Genomic DNA, 21,426 nt, shown 5'->3' with positions numbered 1-21,426 from the left:
AAAGTCTTCACAACACCTATTATTTAACATTTTCAACAACAACAACAAAAAACAGGGGGTTTTTCTTTGCTTTGGGTGTTGGAGTAGTTTTTCTACTAGAGATGACAATATAATGTTTTCATTTTTGTGTATAGAATTGAGTTTCCTTCTATAGTTAGGTCCTGATTAGTGAGAATAATGAATCCCATGAAGTGGTCCTGTTACTCAAATTTGAGATGCATGCTTTCACTGGGCTAGAACAGGTTACTGTATTTTCTATAATTATAACTTCAAATAGTGCAGCCACTTCATAGGATTATTTATTCACACTAATTGATGCCTAACGTTATATGGCTATTCTAGAACTACTTGGACTAGGAAAATCTTGGAAATATTCTATTCCTACTGCTATCAGCTAATCTCTTGTTATTGTTGTTCAGTGGTTTCAGTCATATCTGACTCTTTATGACCCCATTTGGGGTTTTCTTGGCAAAGACACTGGAGTGCTTTGTAATTCCCCTCTCCAGCTCATTTTACAGATAAGGAAATTGAGGCAGAGTTAAGTGACTTGCCTAGGGTCACATATCTATTCAATGTCTGAGACCAGATTTGAACTTACAAAGATGAGTCTTACTGACTCCAGGCCCTGGACTCTATCCACTGTACCACCTAGCTGCTAATCTCTTAATTTACATTTTGTGTAGTAACTGTTCTAGACTAACTACAGAAGATTGTATTTGGTGGCCATTGAGTAGGCCTGAAATGGACTTTGACACCGATAGCTTGCCACCTTTCAAGTCAGACAAAGATTGTGTTCTTTCCTTTAATTTAGAGAACTTTGTCACACAATTTTGACATTCTTGGAAGTAGAACTAGTGAATATGAATAGTGTGATTTCCTATCATAAACCATATTTTTATAAAGATCTTTATTAAAAATAAAAATGCTTGGAATCTGTCTGGGTTTATTTCAAATCATTGTAGACAATTTGGTTTGAGATTTGTTTAAATCATCTTAGAAAACTTCAAAGTATTTTTATGACACTGTGTAATAAGTATGAACCTCATTTTGCTTTGCAATTAATGTGTTTTGTTTTTACTTTCTTATTAATTTCAAAGAAATATTTGCTTTAAAAAGTCCTTTACAAACCCCAATATTTTAAATTGGTATTTTTGATTAATTATAAGTGCAGCAACTATTTTTGCCTTTCTCTGTGTCTTCATGCTTATCACAGTGCCTGGCACATAGTAGGCTTTTAACAAATGCTTATCATTTAGGACTAGAGTATCTTCTTCAGAGAGTACTAGAAGATTATGAAAAAGCAAGGCATCCAGGCAGAAATAAAACATTTCTTTTTTTTTTCTTTTTGGAGGGCAGTTGGGGTTAAGTGACTTGCCCAAGGTCACATGTCTACCTTTTGTGTTGAGTGTCTGAGGCCAGCTTTGAACTCAGGTCATCCTGACTCCAAGGCTGGTGCTCTATTCACTGTGCCACCTACGTGCCCCTGAAATGAAACATTTCTATGCAATTTAAGTAATTTTTTTTTTTAAGTAAATGAAACTCAGGGACAGAATAAGTGAGATAATACCCCAGATCCTCAGCACCTAATATAACATTTCTCTTAGTTTCCTTCTGGGGTAATTCAGAACTGATTTTAAGGGCTATTAGGGTGTCCCCTGAACTTGTCTCTTTGTTGCCATGTTTTCCAGGAACACTGGATCGGAGAATGTAGGAAGCCTTGGATGTGTCAAGGACGAAGCCCGTTGACACTACTAACAGGATTCATTTTGAATAGCATTTGGAGATGGGAGAGGGAAGCCACCAATAGTCTCTTTGTTAATGATGTTTAACAGAAAACAAGTGGTATATTAAGTTGGTCCTATTTTTCTTTCAGGCACGAAGGAAAGAGGTGTTTATCCAGGAACGATATGGAAGGTTTAACCTAAATGACCCGTTCCTGGCTCTACAGAGGGACTATGAAGCAGGTGCTGGTGATGCAGAGAAGCCAGTTTGTACCAACCCTCTCTCCATTTTGGATGCTGTCATGGCTCATTGCAGGAAAATGCAGGCGAGAATGTCCACACAGCTGGCTGCTGCTGAAAACAGACAAAAGAAGGTACTTTAACTGCTAAGTAACTCTTTAAAAATTTTCTATTTCCATTCCCCCCTGCTCCTCAGTCTAAACATTCACTTTCAGTTACTGGTTCTCTTGTTTCCATGCAGCTGAGTGTCTTTCCAGGTCTGTTCTAGCAAAGCAAAAGTGGTAGAGGTAATAGACTCCAAGTAGTAATACTCCTGAAAGGTAACAGCTGGTAGTATTGTGTGTCTAGGCAATGAGAATAAGCATCAATTAAACAAAACTGAGCCCTCTCCTACCATCATTTATGTAGTTCAGATATAGCATTTGCATCAGGATCGAACAACCTTCTTAGTGGTGTGTTTTGTTTTCAAAACCAATTCTTGTGAGATCTCTCCCTGCTCTAGTACGTCAGAAACTGGTTTCACATAATATTCATTTGATTTATTTTCATAAATGTCACTTAATGACAAAAGCCCTAATTCACAATGTTTCTAGAGGATTTCTGTGGGTTTTTAAAAATGGGCACATTACAAAAATGCATTTATAAATTATAATAATACTAGAATAGAAGCAACTTTGATTTTAAAAGCTACAGCAAAGCTTTCATGCACATATAGAAAAATTAACCTTATCTTCTGAAATCCTGCTGTTGATCTGCCATTTGAATGTAACTTCCTGCCTTAGGTATATTAATTCTTATGGAAAGGAATATGTAACAGGCCAGAGTAAATTCTACTTTATATCCAAATACTCCAGTAATATTTAAGGTATAGTACAGCACCTGATAGTTTTTCTTGTTAGCTGACAAATACTGGCAGCCAAAGGCCTTGAAAGTTTCTTTAGTATTGTTCATTAAGATCAGTTTTAGGCCCCTCCTGGTCTATTCCCTGAGGTAACTAAAATTGAAAGCAAGCAGTATGTATTTTTAGATAAATGTAAGAGTGAAACAGAAATCCTGGAGACATTTTTGCAAATTCAAATTTCGTGAAATGCCTTTTTTATATAGAAATTATATAACTGCTGAAGTAGTTATATTCTAGGTTACAGCTCTATTCCTTACTACTTTCTTTGCCCTGCCTTTCAGATTTAAATAACAGCATCATAGTACCTAGTTAGGCTCCTGGACTTACCACCCACCTTCTATCCTAGTTTTCAATTCTGGATCCTTCCTCTCTCCCATTTGCTGCTTCTATTCCTGTCCCTGCTGTGTTAGAGGACAAATCCAAGAAATATGCTTTCTCATCATGATATGTGGCTGACTGAATGATTACTCATATGAATTACAATATATGAATGAATGAATAGAAAGCAATTATTAAGTACCTATAATATACCAAACACTGTGCTAGGAACTGTGGCTGGGGGTGGTGCTATATAAATACAAAAATGAAGGCATTCCTGACTTTAGAACATATATATTCTAAAAACGTGAGACAATACATATAGGGGAATGGTGATAGAGAAAGGAGTTTCAGTCTGGGGAGTTATATGAATGGTGACAAAAGACATAAAGTAGTCAAATGTCTTTCTCTTTTCAGAAGCAATGATGGTATTTATTCTATTACCATTCAAAGCAAAAAGTGGGGGAAAGGAGGATTAGAGGTTATGTGTGAATAGCAGAGAAGATGACAAGATATTTAGGTTGGGTGGGAAGCATGGTCTGGGGTCAGCTAGATAAAGTGGGTTGGAGGAGTTTATACTCCTTCAGGACATTGTAGTCCCAGAGAAGAGCACCAGAGCTAAGCTGACGATAGTAGTAGAGGAATGGTCTCAAGAAGTCTGGTCTGAAGGGTCACTGGTTCAGATGGGGAGAATAGGGGCCGAAGTAGCAGCAGGAGTCATGATATCTGAGGGGGTTCACTGGATGGGATCTAATAAGCACCTGAGTATTTGACAGCCTTTCCTTTGTATTTATCACTCTCTGCTGTATATCATGATAAGATGAAAATTTATGCTACTTTGTTGATTTTTAAACTCCTAACAGGCAGGTTTGGAGTTTTCTTCCATCTCTATTTCCCCAGCTCCTATATGTCCTGCACATAGTAGATGTTTAATATTTGCTGAACTGAATGCTCATCTCTAATCTAATATAGAGATCTCTAACATAGACACTATTTTGAACCACTACCATCTCTCCATCGCAGATTCTCTAGTCTGCAGTTCACCTTAACTGCTTTATAATTGCTTTTAAAGTCATTTCTTTCACATCTGGTAACTAATTTTAAGAAAAGATGGAGACCATGAGACATATATTCCTCTGGCTTGAAGTCTCTGTATTCTCATCTTCTTCCCTTCCCCATCCCCCATCCCCTTATATCATCCAGTCTTATTTCCCAGGGGCTTCAAGTCAGAATATTTCTTTCATTACCTTCATGGGAACACTCAATAGCTATAACTCTAAAAATGTATCTTCTGCCACCTGAGAGAACTCATGTCCTACTTTATCTTTATGTTCCTTGGCCTTATCAACTTACATTATTTTTTTAGACTTATTCCTCTAAGGATATATCCCCAATTTTGAATGTTTCTTCTTTCTCCCTGCCTTCCACTCCAACCATGTATGGCTTCTTTTCACTCCATTTCTTCCCTCCCTTTCTTTCATCAAAGTTATCACTTAATCTCTCCTAGACAAACCCATTGACTTCTCTGCTTTCGGCAAGACCTTTCATACTCTTGGTCACTTTTTCTCCTTTAAAACCTTTTTTTTAATCTTGGTTTCAAGTATATTTATTCTTCTTTCATTTGTTGGGTTCTCCTCATTTTTAATGATGAACTTTGAGTCTCTGTGATTTAGTTTTGAATTCTTTTCTCACCTTTTCACTCTCCTTAAGAGTGAAAGCTTATCTGCTTGCATAGTAGCATGACATCACCTTCCTGATGTCATGGTCCTCTTTGAGAACAAAGGACATAGCCTCATTTTAGCTACTGGCTGTGGTGGATGATCCCCATTTTCTCTGCTGATCAGCCAGTCATTGTTTTTGTACTTTACTGTTATTGGAGGACATCTCCACTAACAGCATCATTGGATCATAGACTTAGACCAGAAGGTACCTTAGAAAGTATGTATGGAGGCAGCAAGGTGACCTAGTGAATAGAGCACTGGCCCTGGAGTCAGGAGGACCTGAGTTCAAATCTGGCCTCAGACACTTGACACACTTACTAGCTGTGTGACCTTGGGCAAGTCACTTAACCCCAATTGCCTTGCCTTCCCCCCTTCAAAAAGAAAAAAAGAAGGTATGTGTGGCACTATATTTTTCAACTTCCCTCAGTCATCACCTCCCTAACTTATCTATTACTCCCTATACCTTTTCAACTATTGCTTTCTAGTTTTAAATTATTGTTATTTTTGTCTTCCCATTCCCCCTCTCCTTCATCACCTCTTCTGTTTTCAGTTTCTGACATTTTTCTTCCATAGTATTTATGGCACTCCAATAAAGTCCTACTCCAGTGGCCAGTCACAGCATGGAGAGTAACCCTAGCCTCTTAAAGAATATGGCAGCAGAATGTAAACTCTAGTAAGGAATCCTACCAACCTAACAAAAACTTCAGGTTATGGACCCAGTGATAGATTATACTTGGTGGCTAATCAAGGACCATATTTGATAGATTCAGAGAAGCCCATCCGTTTTTTTTTGTCCTCTGTAATTCATAAAGACCTTATATTAAAGTACAAAAGGTAGAGGGAGTATCTACCTTGATAAAGTTAGGGATTTTTTAAATATATAAGTACTTATGGCATCTATTTTTTTCTTTTCATTTCCATACCTGTCACCTGGGCTTTCACCAATCTGTACCCAAATTTCGTGATAGTTTCCTCTTCTCTTCTCTGCATTGTTGCAGTGTTAGCAGGTATTTTTCTTTTTTTTTTTTTAGACCTGAAATTTCACTGATGTAGAGGTCTTGCAGTGAGGAATTTCCTCTATCAAGGCAGATCAGCACCTTCTCTGTGGCTTAAAGTATTAAAGAGAGTTTCCTGGGTTACTGAGAGACTAACTGAATTGCCCAGGGATCACCCCTCCTGGGATGTGTCAGAGGCAGAACTGGAATAAACTTCAGAGATTGGCTCTGTATCTAATCCAATCTACCACCTCACTGACATCTACATAACAAATTAAAGTTTGCAATTATTTTATCTGTATATAGTATCATGTAAGCCTCATACCAACCCTGTGAAGTAGGTTCCCTAGTTCTATTCTCCCATTTTACAGGTGAGTAAAATGAAACAGAGAACCAGATTTGAATTCATGAAGATGAGTTTTTCTGACTCCAGGCCTGCCACTCTATCCACTGCACCACCTAGCTGTGCCATGGCTCTCAATTATCTTTCAAATGATGTAAAAGGCCTCTACAGGTAATAGTGAAGTCTGCTCCCTTATCCCATGTTTAAGGAAATGTAAAAAAATTTTCATCTTGAAAGTATTTTCTCAATGTTGTATAATTATCAATTTAACATATATAAGTACAGGCTAAAACTTCTTGTTAACCTCATCATTGTCTGACTTTCTCACTTCTCCTCCATTTAGGAAAAACGTTCTTCTGACTTCCATTTGCTTTCTTGATTAATTAAATCATCCAGTTCATCTTCCCCCTTCAGGCAAATAATGTAATAGCCATTTTATAGATGAACAGAAGTTACATGACTTGCTCAGTGTCTCACAGATAAAAGTAATGGGTTGGTGCTGTGTCCTTGTACTGTCTGCTATGCCACACTGCCAAACATGGTTTCCCTCCCACTGCTTGTCTGCAGATATGGCACCAGTACAATGCTGTTCTCATCCTCCACACAATACTCTCCCCTCTTCACTAACTCTCATAATAATCACACTCTTGTGGCAGGAAATCTCTAGGCTTCCCTATATACTTGTGCATTTGGGGATACAATTATTAATATATGAATATTTGTTATATAAATTTTTGGATCTATTTGATGTATCATTCTTATGAAATGATTAAGTTTCTTCAGGTGTAAGGACCAGGTATTCAGATTCCTTTATCACTTTCAGAGGGTCTGTCATAATATTTGATACATAGCCAACGTTCAGTCAGGGTTGTCATTGACTGCTTGGAAAAGTTTGGAATTATTATATTGAAAATATTAACATATTACTATGATACATTATATTAATATATTACAGTTTCCCGGTAAAATGCTGTTGCTACTGTAGTCTTTAGCCCTTTATGCTCACTGAAATTAAGTTTTTGGTTGACAGTTGTGTGATGGTCCACTGGGCTTTGTTCTAATTCTTAAGCAGATATTCTGAGGTCAGTGATCTGCAGCAGCACTTAATTAGAACAGAGAATAAATTTAGTGCAGCACAGAAACACACAAAAAGGTAATAATGGGAAAATACTTTGTTTAAAATTTTAATAATAAGATCATCAATGAAAGGAAAAGGATACTTCAAGGAAACTTGAAAGGAAAAGACAGCTGCATCACATTGGACCTTGTAAAAACTTTATCCTTATGCTTTTTTTAAACTTTGATATCTTTGTCTTTTTTTTTTCCATTTGCTTGAGTTTTGGAACTTGGTCTTCTTTGTGGCCTATAAACTTATTACATATGTAAGACTTGAATTGTTTTGCTCTTGCTGTTCTGTTGTTTCAGTCATGTCCGACTCTTCGTGATCCCTCGTGGGGTTTGCATAAGCAGAGATCCTGGAGTGGTTTGCCATTTCCTTCTATAGCTCATTTTACAGATGAGGAACTGAGGCAAATAGGGTTAAGTGACTTGCCCATGGTCCCACAACTAGTAAAGTGTGTCTGAGCTCAGATTTGAACTAATAAAGATTCTAATTCTAGCACTCTATACACTGTGCCACCTAGTTGTCCCTTGAATTGTTTTATAGCCTAAGAAAACAGGTTTTGGCACTGACTGTGGTTATCTGTCAAATATTTATTGACCTCCCTTTATGAAAAGAAATAATCTTAGTTAACATTGCAACAGTGGTTTATACTTTGCAAAGTACTTCACCTATATTATTTTATTTTATTCTCAGAATAATACTATGGGATAGATACTTAGATTATCTTCATTTTACAAATGAGGAAAGTGAGGCTTGTAGGTTTATTGACTTGCCTTGGGTTACACATGTGGTAAATGTGTTACACAGCTGGTAAATGTCTGGGGCAGGATTTGGACTTGGGTCTTTATGCTACCACCTGCCTTAGTAATGTAATAAGGACAGAAAAGCTAAATGTGCTTCCTTTTATTTAGAAATTATTGAGCTATTAGTATGAAGTTTCCTCATGGCAGCTTGGTAAGCATGGGGCCTGAGGACAGGGAGACCTGGTTTCAAATGTGGCCTTAGGCCCTCAATAGCTATGTGACTCCTCACAAGTCATTTAACCTCTGCCTCAGTTTCCTTAACTATAAACAGGCATCATAGTAACACCTACCTCCCAGGGTTGTTGTGAGGCTAAAATGAGATAACTGTAAAATGTTTGGCACAGTGCCAGGCACATACTGGGTGTTTAATCAATATTTATTTCCTTCTTTCATCCATTTTTAAAGTATAATGGAAATAATTCTTATGTTTTTCCTTTTCAGATGACTTTAACATTTCACATTTAACATCTAGGAAAAGACTGAATCGAATACTACATTGAATATTAAGGACTTTGTTTCTGTTAGCTTCTAATGGCATGTTTGCACATATGCAAAAACATGCAGAAATATATTTAGGGGACAGGGCCAAATTTCATTTAGTTCAGGACTGAGTAAAGATAATAAAGGGTACACTTCTGCCATAAGGAGTATCCTAGGAACTTAAAAGAACCATATAATGCAGTGGTATAATGAAGTGCTATCCAATGAAGTTTGGCAAATTCATACAAATTTTACTCTAGACTTTTCAAAACCTCTACAAAGCCTTGTAGAAAACCACTAAAGTCTCCAGAGTTAAAAAAAAAAAAAACCAAACCCACAAACCACATTGACAAGATCCAGTGCATTTCAGCTGATGTCGCTGAAACTTGCTTTGTATTTCTTGGATATTGTGCATTTCAATTATGTTCTTAGAATTTTAAATGTACTATTTTGTGATAACTTATTTTTACTGGCTAAGTTGTGCAAAGCACTGTGTTAGGAACTAAGGATCCAAAAATACAAAAAGGACATTGTTCCTCCTGCCTTAAGTCAGGTGAGGCATAAAATAGAAAGATGTCTACTCAGCAAGGGTATTTACCAAGTTCAGAACAAGGAGGGATTACCAGTGTATTGTGAGGCTCTCTAATTGTTCTTAATTGTAAATGACATTGTGTTGATAGCATCAAACACTAGGATACTGCAAAACTATTTGGAAGAGATATGTAATAATTTAAAAGTAGTTTGACCTATCTGCCCATCTATACATACAAGAAAGACCAAATGAATGAAGAATTTCTCTTATCCATATTCCACATATATCTGAATGGATATCCTCACGAGTTTTCCTGTAGATGGTCAGTGATGTTGGCCCAAAGTTGAAAAGGAGGAGATGAGCAGCCTGGATTGTTTCCCAGAAATGGCAAAATTTAATGAACCTCAGGTTTTTCTTAATATATCATAGGCCATTAAAAATATATATATAGTCATTTTTACCAGTTTTAGTATATGGCATTAAGACCTAAAATACTACTGCCTTTTACATGTTAAAGTTGAGCAATATACAGAGGGCAGTAGAAAGATGTAAGATGGCTGTGAAAAGGTTGTAGTATACAACCAATGAGAAATTCTGAAGAAAAAGAGTAAAGGACGTCATTAAAAAAATTGAAATGACTGGCCTTTCTTCTTTTTCTATCATTCAGTGGGAAGGAAAAGGAATAAGCATTTACTAAATGTTTACTACTCATTTCAGTATGCTAGGTGTTAAGAAAATTCTAATATTAAACTCCAGAAGAAGAGGAAAAGTATAGATTAATTATTTATAGAACCCCAGAAAATAAAACAAATGGTGTACAAGAAATTCTAGGATAAAAAAGGCAGAACGAACACACACACACACACACACACACACATCCCCCCTCTGAAAGAAGAGATAAGCAGTGGAATAAGAGGTCTTATTGGAAAAAACATTAACAATAGTGTAGATCCTGAAAAAAGGGAGGAAATAAGTCTCAATTTCAGTGATACAACTAGATATATTAAAGCTTTGTTTAAAAATAAAATGGGAAACAAAGCAAATTGAGTTACTGTATTATCATCAGACTGTCTGAAAGGTATGGTGAAACAAAATAACCAGATAACATTGTTCAGATAATCAGAAGAAAACTGTCAAAACCAGAAGCTACATTAAATTGATAGATTCCAAGGTCACCAGCAGAGAAAACCCCCCAAAAATAGTGCATTTAGGAACATGATTGACAAACTACAGGGTACCCCCAGTTGGAGAACAAAAGCTACAAATGGGAGAAGCTGTAGGACTATGTATCAAATACCAGAAAGTAAAGAATTGACAAAGATATAAAAGAAAGAAAAAGGCAAAGGATCTACATCCAAACATAACTTATCCTTTAAACCAAGTTGTAATATACAAGTGGGTGGGAGGCCAACTTTTAAGAGATTTGATGCCTTCCACATATTACTTTTGAAGAAAACAGAACTGGACAGGATCCTTAAGTGGCAAATTCAGAGGAAAAAAGATACTTAGAGACTTGTGCTTAGAGACTGGCACAGAGTGAAGAAAGGAAAACCAAGATAATAATATAATCAGAGATCATAACAATATAAAGGAAAATAGCACTGAGACATCATAATTCAGACTAATGACTAATTTTTATTTCAGAGGACGTGTGATGAAACATTTTTCCTTCTCTAGATGTGTGGTTGGCAAAGATTGTGGGATGTTATATCTGCTATCATATAGGATTGATGGTATTCATTTCTTTTGCTGAACTATTTCTTTGTATTATCAGAGAGGATTCCTTGGCAATAGATGCTGTTTGGGAAATCATAGTGATGTAAAACAAAACAAGAAAGCATTAATATTTTTTCAAGGAAAGACACTATAGGAAAGTTACAACTGTAGCTTAGTTATAGCTCTAACTCTTGCTACTATTTGAACTAGTTGTTAACCCTGAGAGATTACAAGTATATATAATTTTAAGGACATTCATTCTGATTTTTTTCCATTTCTTTGACATGTGTAACAGATCTAAAAACAACTTTTACCAAAAGGTCATCAAATGAGCCCAGAAACTACCATGTACAACAAACATTTGATCTCTTGGTCAAGAGGAGAGATAGAACTGTTTAGTGAAATGATTTTTTTAGAGTATATGCCCATTTTGAAAAAAAAAACATTAAGAAAGAAGATTATTGGGGATTACAAATAACAGACTTTTACAAAATGGAGAAAGTAGTGGAGATAAGCCTTAAGATAGTTTGGCATAAGATCTAATAAAACCTAGATTATCCTGAGAGCATTTATAGAAGAGCAACAAATAGATATAAAATCAAACAGTTCTACCAGCATTTCCATATCAATTTTTCTTAATCACTAATGAGAACGGGATCATCAAATTTATACCCCTTCACTTCTTGTAGCTGATGCTATGAATAAGAATATATGAGTAAGTAGAAATGGCATTCAGTTCAGGAAAAGTGGCTATACCAGATCATATACATGGAGCATAAATAAATTCTAGAGGCAACACAATTTTAAATCAGAAGTAAATATTTTTTTAAAAAAGTTATAGATGGGAAGAATAAGCTGACCTAGATAATATCAGTAACCACTTACCCTTGTGCCCTTTTCCTCATCCATATAAAAATCTTAATAAGAATAATTTATGCATGTATTGAGGAGGTTCTCAAGCTATTCTTATTACCATCCCATAGCTAATAAAAAAATGTAGTAAATGCAAGTTCCCACTCTTTGTTTTTTGGCCAAGTCATTTTGTTTTTGAATGAACAGAGGACAATGAGACTTTAAATTCTCTCCTTCAGAAAGGTGTCTCCCAGGTATATGTTAAGGTTTTTCAAGATTCCCAGAGCTATGCAAATGGAGAAATGGCTTTATTCAAAGATCCTCTGATTATCAGTATTGAGTAGGGCACAAAACAGGTTCTTGCCAAAATTGGTGATTACTGGCATTGTATGCCTACCATAGTACCTGGTATATAATAGGTGCTTACTAATGTTTATTATTTGATTGCTATGTTGTGCAAATTCTAATGGAGAAGTATTCCTCTAGCACTAGGTGATGAAGTTCCTTTTTACAGAGGATATCTTGCTGATTATATTGAAACCTAGAATACAAGTTCTACGAAATATTTATGATTTTGATGACTTCATTTTTAAGCTTTAAATTTTTAAAATACTTTCTATGTTGATGATCCTTGGCATTACATCCATGGCTAAAGATTCTGACAAGAAATAGGTGTTGCTGAAAGTAATATGTTTATTTCTTCTCTGGCCCCAGTAAAACCAAATAGAAGATTTCATGTTACTGAGATTATGACTTGCAGGTTCATGGACAACTGTAATGGTAATGGTAATTTGAAGATCTTCCCTAATTTATTCCATTGGTACGTGTATCTTGGTAAAGCACACCATTTTAGCTGTTAAATAGGACCTGGCTTTGGAGGAAATTATGTGATTGGATTTCATTTGGAAAATTGCACCTACTTTTAATAGTCCAAAGTTGTTCTCTGCTCCAGAAATCCATCTTTTTAACACTGGTGTCTTTCTATTGGTGCTATGTGGATGCAATAGTGGAACACTGTTTCCTCTGAAGAATTAAAAGAAGGTGGGCCAGCCATGTACTGAAAATGAATGATGAAAAGCATATCTATAAAATACTAAAAACAAAAACCTTCTAAGGCAGCCTTCATTACATTGCATAGATAGGTCTTCTGTGGAGAATTTATTGAAAGACATAGACAGTAGTTTAAATATGCATAGATGGTATTTGCTTGGTACTGTACAGATTTCAGCACTACACTGATGAGCTCACAAATCGATTGAAGAGGGAAGAGACTGGAGGTAAGGAGACCAGATAGGATGGACTCGTGATAACCTAAGTGAGAGACGACAAGGGCCCAAAGCATTGCATCATAGTATGTCTGAATAGGAAGGGATATGAAGAATTAGAGAAGATGCTAATGTTTCTCACTGTATGAATAGAAGTACAGCACTGCCCTCAAGAAATAGGAGAAGCAGCAGATTTGGGGCTGGGAGAGAGGGAGATGATGAGTATGGTTTTGGACTTTTTGAGTTTGATGTCCTACCAGGACACCCTGGTGGAGTTAGAGATAGGGGATTTGAACTTAATGGAAATAAGTGGGGTCCTACATAGATGTGGAAATAACCTGTTTTTATTTGAAAGTGGATAAAATTACCAAGGGAGAAAGGATAGCAAGAAGAAGAAAAGATTGATAAGGCATTAAGGCCCTCGTATTTAGGATGATAGCAAATGAGGTTGAGTAGCAATTCATGTAGAAGGACAACCAAGGGAGAAGTGTCAGAAGGCAATGGAAAATATAACAGCCAGTAGAAAGTGGGGCTGATCTGTGACAGACATTACAGGATTATCACAGGAGATGAGGGTGGAGAAAAGGTCGTTGGTGACCTTGGAAAGAGAAATTTCAGTAGAGTGGTGGGCCAAAGCCAAACTGCAATGAGTTGAAGACTGGTTTGGATGGTGAAAATACAGAGCCAAGAAGAATGAAGTTTCCTTTCTAGAGAAAAAGAGATATAAAGCAATAACTGGAAAACTAGAATAGGTATAAGATAAGAACTGATTGGATGGTGTTAGGGGAGAGTCATCTCTAAAAACCAAATTTGCATGGTCATTGTTGCCTGAAAGTAAATATCTAATCTATACATTTTCATTAAAAAAAAATCTAGGGGTGACTAGGTAGTGCAGTGAATAGAGCACCAGCCCTGGTGTCAGGAGGAACTGAGTTCAAATCCAGCCTCAGACACTTAACCCTTACTAGCAGTGTGACCTTGGGCAAATCACTTAACCCCAATTGCCCTCCAAAAAGCAAAAACAAAATTCTAGATAAAGATGTTTATTTACTGTTCTGGAATACTCAAATTAGGAAAACATAATTGTACATTAATTCCCTCCTTGAAGCCAATAACAAATGAATGACTAGGAAAGTAAAAGCCTCTTCATCTACTAATGAAGGATCTTGGCTGAAGCTTTTAATCCTTCTGCTAGAATTTCAGGACATTTATCTTGAACTCTGTCTAGCTTTAAGGCATGATCATCCATATACTCGTTTCTGCTGAGACTCCTAAGAAGGTTAACGATTTGGGGGATTTTGTGTGTAGTGCTGAAATTTGTACAGCAGTCAATTTGGAAAGGACCCAAGACTGTTAATTACCTAGGAACTTTGTCCCTCTTAACCTACTAGGGATTTATCAGTAACCTAAAGCTTTGACATTTGTTTTTTCATCTTCTTTAACAGATTTTCTTTAATTTGAAGTTGAAACTGAGCTATGTATTTTTCCGAAATACATGAAAAATACCTAGCCTCCTTTTTATTCTTCTTTAGTAAGTAAAGGACCTTGAAAGCAATAATTTAAAAGAAGAAACCAAAACCAGTATTCTTTTTCTTCAGGGAAAGAGCTAACAATAGCTTAGTGTATCAGATACAGCTTTTCCTCAGTGATAGCTCTGTGTAATTAGGTCACTTGCATGACAGATATTCAATTTTGTTTTTCATGTATACAGCGTGGCTTGCCACCTCATTTAAATAAGTATGCTTTATTCCATTATATTGATTTGTATTCACTGTAGTCTACTTCCTTATAGTATTCACCTCATAACATCTTATAAAGATTACCATGAAGGTTTATATGGATAAATAGCATGGCACATATCCTTGTGTAATGACATTTTTTGCAAAAGTAATTGTGGCATTTTTTTACATTTGTGATTGTTTCTAGTTCATTCTCAAGACTTTTTTGTACAATTCATTGTTATAAATTAGATTTTCTCAAATTGAAGATTGGAACCTCCAAGGGGTTTGGTAGAGTTCTTTGGAGGGTACAGCAGAGACATCAGGTTGTAGCTCTAAACAGTGACATACTGTATAAATGAAGAAAAGCTTCTACCTCCTGACCCTTTCTCCTGCATCTTACCTTTCCATCCCTGAAATTCCTCAATAATATCAACATGAAGCCAGGGAATGCTTACTTCTTATCTGATTAGTCATAGTACCTATGCAAACAACTGGGAAATTGTTGGTTGGCAGGAGAGAACCACAGTTATAACATAAATATAGTGAATAATAAAATGAGTTTGTGTAATTATTATTAAAAATCTTTTACAGTTATGACTTACTTTTGAGAGTATTCTTTGTGTTTTTCTAGTCTATAAATGGCCACATCATTTCACATTCTTTAGTTTGTCTATAGCTTCTCCTTTGTATTCCACATTGAGTTGAAATTAATTGGCTTTGCATTTACTGCTATATATCCACCTACATAGTTTTCTTTCTTGGTTTTGCAACAGCATGTGTTCGGTGTTCCTCTTCATTCATTTCTCCCACTTTGGCTTTGTGAGCTATTCTTGAAACAACCACCCACTTCGTTCCTTCCAACCAACTTAACATTTATTCTCACAAATCCTTCTGCAAAATCTCTTTCTTTTGTGAAGACCCATACCGCAAAAACCACCCGAAACCACTCCCTAGAAGTAGTTGTGGGTAGACATTACCTCAGTGAGACATTAATGGTACAGTTTTCATCTCCATCTCCTGACTCCTTTCAAATCCCTGCAATATTCCATTTTCTAAACAAAACAAAACAATAAAACCTTTTCTTCCCCCTCTCCTTTAACGCTAGTGTCTTCCTTCTCGATCATTTTCAGTTTATCTTGTATGTGTGTGTGTGTGTATGTGTGTATTTTGTCTGCACGTAGCTTTTGTTTGTTGTCTCCCCCGTTAAACTCTGGATTTCTGGAGGGCAGGAACTGGCATTTTTTGCCTATCTTTTTATCTCCAGTTCTTTGTACGGTGCCTGGCATAAAGTAGGTTCTCAATAAATGTTTGTCAATTTGACCTGACATTGCAGGCAGTCATATGTCTAAGCTGTATTCTCATTATATCCATACTTAAGCACGTTCTACATCTATAGGAATGAATTTTTTCATGCTTATTTAAAGAACCAGTGCTGCCTACTGTCAACATCATAACTCTCCCTGATCCCTCTCTCCATCCAGGCATCATTCTATGGTGACAAGTTTTTTAGAAATAATAGTAGTAGTGTCAAAGTCAAATAGAAAAGGGGGCCCTTAATCTATATGTAAATATCCCTGCATGCCACATATTAACTTAGTAATGTTATCTGTGTTCTATTATATTTTTATTTATTTGTTAAATATTTCCCAGTTACACTTTAATCTGGTTCGGACTGCATTTAGGAGCATTGAGTGGCCCATAGGCTGCAGATGATACAGTTCTGCTAGATGGCATAAACTATACTGGAAGGCATTATAAAGAGGGAGAACTGTTAACCATAATCCATACCAACTTTGATAGTTCTGGCTCTTTGAAAATAGAATGGAAAGCACATTTTTAAAAAATCTAGTTCTTCTAAAATCCTCTTTAGCGTCTCTCTCTAATATAGCCCCGAACTCTTGTCATTCACATACCACATTGAACTGCCTTGTTCTGTACTAGAACAAATGTTTCATTCCCCCATCTAGACTTTAATACCACCAGCCCCCCCCCCCGAGGGCACTGACCATGGTTTATTCATCACTCTATCCCAGTATTGTTGTTTGTTTTTATGTTTGTATTTACCCAGTGCCAAAAGTACTTTGCACATTAAAAATAAATAGTCCTGTGATTAGACCAGTATAGAGAGTGCCCGATGCATAACTCCCTCTACCAGTACAGATTTGCACCTTATCCATAACTTAAAGTCCTAGTGGGTTATCTGTGCTTTCAAAAAAGTTAGATGACTTTCCTAGGGTCAGACATCCAGTAGATAGCAAAGGTGGAACCTGAACCCAGATCCGTGGAACCTCTCTGTGGCCAGCTTTTTCTTCATTATGCTATAATGTGCAAAGTAGTAAAACTACTAGTCTAATCAGTGGATAGACAACTAGACTTGGAAGAAGGAAGACCTGAGTTCAGATCTGTCCTTAGATTTACTTGTTGTGCCACCCATGGCAAGTGACTTTAAAGAACTCTGTCTCAATCATTTCATCTGTAAAATGAAGATAATAATAGCAGCTGCCTTGCAGGGCTGTTATGAGGGTCAAGTGAGATGATATTTATGAAGCATTTTGCAAATTTTAAAATGCTCTTTAAGTACTAGTTGGTGGCATCAGCTTCATTATCATCATCACTCATGCTTGCTGAATTGAAATGAAATCCCCTGACTTGCTTAAGATGAGGAAATAGGTATTGAATGAATGGAGAAATTATTCCTTTAAAACATTGTTCAGAGAGTGTATATAACCATAATACTGAAATTGTTGTGAACCAAATGTAGATAGCCCCCTAATATTTAACCTGAATAGTGCAACAAAGGAATGTGTTCATGACAATTGTGAAATGAGAGCACTTTGATCATGGCCCACTGGTGCCAGCAGGGTGCTTTACACATAGTAGGCATTTAATCCATATTGGTTGACTTGAATGCTGGTTGATTATTTCTAGGAAAGATGAAATGACAGTTCATGAAATCATGGAATGTCAGAGGTAGAAGGGATCTTAGAGGCCACCTGGTAATGGACTTTGAGAATTAGGGGAAACCTTGTTGATTATCTAGGCCAACCTCATCATTTTACAGAAAAGGGAACCAAAGGCCAAAGGAGTGAATTCACTTTTCTAATTTATACAGCTAATTAATGTTAGAACTAGGACTAGAGCTCAGGTCTGCTCTCTCCTAGCCTTGTTCTGTAACCTTAATGCTAGGAAAAGTGAAAAGAATAATACATACTCTTTTCTACTTAACAAACCGAACTGTTCCTTTAAATGTTTGCTCTATGCCACACGACTCAAGGTTTTTGCCAGTTCTTTCGTTTCTCTACAATCAAATTAACTATTGGAATCTTAAAAAAGTTAAAATATATGAAAAACTGTTCTAAGGTGCATTTTGAGGGATCATTTCCTAAAACAACTTTTAGCAGGAAAATTGGCCTCTTAATTAAACCTTAAAAATGGTGACTTCTAGCATTCGGGAAAAGAGGAGTAGATACACATTTAAAAAACAGTGCTAGAAATAGTGACATTGGAGACTGTTAAAGGATTAATATATGCATAGCACTGTGGTAGACAAATGAACAGGAAATTAGCTGCTGTGTCAAAATAGGCAAAGCTATTATCAGCACTTGACTATAGCCAAAATCTCTGTCCTACAAATATACTGTCTGTTTCTGTGCCTCCCCTCCTACTTCCAAATAGTTTCCAGATCAGGGTGTTGCTTTTTACAAAACAATTTAAAAATATGTATTTTGGAATTCAGAAAGCTGGGAAACAATTTTTATAGCCAGTGTTTCTGATAAAGGCCTCACTTCTAAAATACATAGAAAACTGAGTCAAATGTGTAAGCATACAAATCATTCCCCAATGGATAGATGGTCAAAGGATATGAATAGGCAGTTTTTAGATGAAGAGGTTAAAGCTATCTATAGTCATGAAAAAATGCTCTAAATCACTATTGATTAGAAAAGTGCAAATCAAAACAACTCTGAGGAACCACCTCATACTGATCAGATTGGCTAATATGACAGGAAAGGAAAATGATAAATGTTGAAGATGTGGGAAAATTGGTACACTAATGCATTGTTGGTGGAGTTGTGAGCTAATCCAAACATTCTGGAGAGCAATTTGGAACTGTGCCCAAAGGGCTATAAAATTGTGCATACCCTTTGATCCAGCAATACCACTATTAAGTCTGTATCCTAAAGAGATCATAGAAAAGGGGAAAATATCTACATGTACAAAGATATTTATAGCAGCGCTTTTTGTGGTGGCCAAGAATTAGAAATTGAGGAGATGACAATCAACTGGGGAATGACTGAACAAGTTGTGGCATATGAATGTAAAGGAATTCTGTTGTGTTATAAGAAATGATGAGCAGGCAATTTCAGAAAAACCTGGAAAGACTTACATGAACTAATGCTGAATGAAGTGAGCAGAACCAGGAGAACATTGTATACAGCAACAGCAACATTATGTGATGATAAACTCTGATAGGCTTAGTTCTTCTTAGCAATATAATGGTCTAAGACAATTCCAAAAGACTGGTTATGAAAAACGCCAACCACATCCAGAGAAAGAACAATGGGGTCTGAACAGAGATTGTAGCATGCTTTTTTCACTTTCTTTTTCTTTCTCATGGTTTCTCCTTTTATTCTGATTCTTCTTGACAAGATGACTAATGTGGAAATATGTTTAACATGATTGCATATGTATAGCCTATATCAGATTACTGTCTTGGGAAGGGAAGGAGGGAGAAAAAATTGGAACTCAAAACATTACAAAAATGAATGTTGAAAACTATCTTCACATGTTATTGGGTGAAAAATACTATTAAGGAAAAAAAATTAGCACCTACTTCCCAGAGTTTTTGTGAAGATAAAATGATATTTGTAATGTGTAAACCTTAAAGTTCTACATAAATTCTAACTACTACAACTATTATCATCATCAAATCAAAGACATACTGTTGATGTAAAAAATAAACGAATGTAGATTTTATAGCATCCTTTAAAGAAAAAAATACGTACTTTACTCTCTACATATACTGTAGAAATACTTTTCCATGAGTTAAATGTCTTCAGTGTGCTGGACAATTTCTGTCTTTTTTTTTCTTTTCTTTTTGAAAGGATAAGGAAGATTATTTTTATTTGTGGCTTATAAAATTCTTGGGGTAGCCTGGTGGTGCAATGGATAGAGTGCTGAGCCTGGAGTGAGTTTAAATGTGCCCTCAGACATTACTAGCTATAGGACCCTGGGCAAATCACTTAACCCTGTTTGCCTCAGTTTCCTCACCATTAAAATGAGTTGGAGAAGGAAATGGCAAATCACTTCAATATCCTTGCCAAGAAAGCTCCATATGGGGTCACAAAGAGTCAGACACAACTGAATAACCGCTGAACAGCAACAACAAATAGGTGCTTATCGGGTTGAATTGAATTAATCAGATTGACTGTAAGTCCAAGAACACATCGACTTCTTTGACTGTTGACTCACAAAGTTAATAGATAATGAATGTACAATTCAATAATCTTGTCCCCTTCCTCACCTGCCTCATTTTTTTAGACAAACCTATTAAACTGTTTCCTCCATCTTATACTTTAATTTCTAAAACTTAAGTTAAACTTTAGTTTAATTCAAGATGTTACACTTGTCCCTATTAAATATAACTCTGTAATATCTAACTCAGTGATCTTTTTGTGTTCAGACTTTTTCCTTCAGAGTGTCAGCTGTCCCTCCCAGTTTTGTGTTGTCTATAGAATTTTCATAAGTGTGCCATCTTTGTTTTTATCCAAATAATTGGTGCAAAATTTAAAACCACATGGGGCCAAGCATAGATTGCACTACTCTGAGGACTTTCCCATCCCCCCCCAAAAATTGATGTGAAATCGTTAATTATTTTCCTTTGAGTAGGTCTGATACTCCTTGTGGTTGAATTAGCAATCAGCTACCATACACCTGACTTTGATTTGTAGTGTGGTAGAAAGAAGACAGTTTCAGAGGATCTGGGTTTTCTTCCCAGATTTTATATTTCCTTGTCATGTGATGATGTGTGAGGCAGTTAAGAACTCTCAAAGCATGTTTCCTCATCCATAAAATGGGATAATAATATCCATGCCACTTCCCTAACAGGGATGTTGTGAAGAAAATGCTTTGTAAATTTTAAAGTGCTATGGAAATGTGAGAACTTCTTTATTTTTGCTGTTGCTAATCATAGGGATGTACTCTGAACCAGCTGAGTGAATTGTTCACCCTTTTCCATAATAATAGAGTTGGCTAGAGAATAAACTTCACATAATACATTTAGGGCATATACATGTAGTTAACAGGGAAACTCTCCTTTTTATATCTCTGTTCAACCAGTCTTACTTTAAAATATTTACCTTTGAATCAGTTGTTTGTTTCCATGGACATGTGCTAATACAGTGAAACAGCCTTCACCTATACTAAGACTATTCTGTAGGCTAAAATGATCAGCTAGACAATATCAAATATGTTATTGTAAAGCAGAAAAATCCTCTGTGTACAACCATTTTTTAAGTTAGGAATGAGAAATACATTCCTGACCTCATCTTTTTTGCTTTGAAGTTGCCATTTAATCTTGTCGCTTTTTCAGGAGTTACTCCAGTAGCAAAAAACAAAAACAATAACCTTCCAGTCTATCTACCAAAAATCACTCATACCATATAAAAAATTAATGTACAATGCACACATGTACAAGT

At 36.1% G+C, this 21,426-nt stretch overlaps 1 protein-coding gene across 7 annotated transcripts in view; it reads left to right on the top strand.

Annotated features, from left to right (window-relative positions):
- CTTNBP2 (cortactin binding protein 2) overlaps positions 1–21,426 on the top strand; it is a 201,426-nt gene that overhangs the window by 73,637 nt on the left and 106,363 nt on the right. For 5 of the 7 annotated variants that reach the window (XM_069107092.1, XM_069107095.1, XM_069107091.1 and 2 more), the window contains exon 3: positions 1,874–2,095. In XM_069107092.1, the coding sequence (XP_068963193.1) occupies positions 1,874–2,095 (222 nt within the window). Of the gene's footprint in view, positions 1–1,873; positions 2,096–6,274; positions 6,411–21,426 lie in introns of those variants that run through there. The other 2 variants (XM_069107098.1, XM_069107096.1) reach the window with 2 other exon arrangements.

Source organism: Petaurus breviceps, unplaced genomic scaffold, assembly GCF_028583685.1.
Source record: "Petaurus breviceps papuanus isolate PSGF00001 unplaced genomic scaffold, PetGlider_PUasm1.0 84, whole genome shotgun sequence".
Taxonomy (NCBI): Eukaryota; Metazoa; Chordata; class Mammalia; order Diprotodontia; family Petauridae; genus Petaurus; species Petaurus breviceps.
The sequence above is the reverse complement of the archived record's forward strand: the minus strand, read 5'-3'. Positions and strand labels throughout refer to the sequence as shown.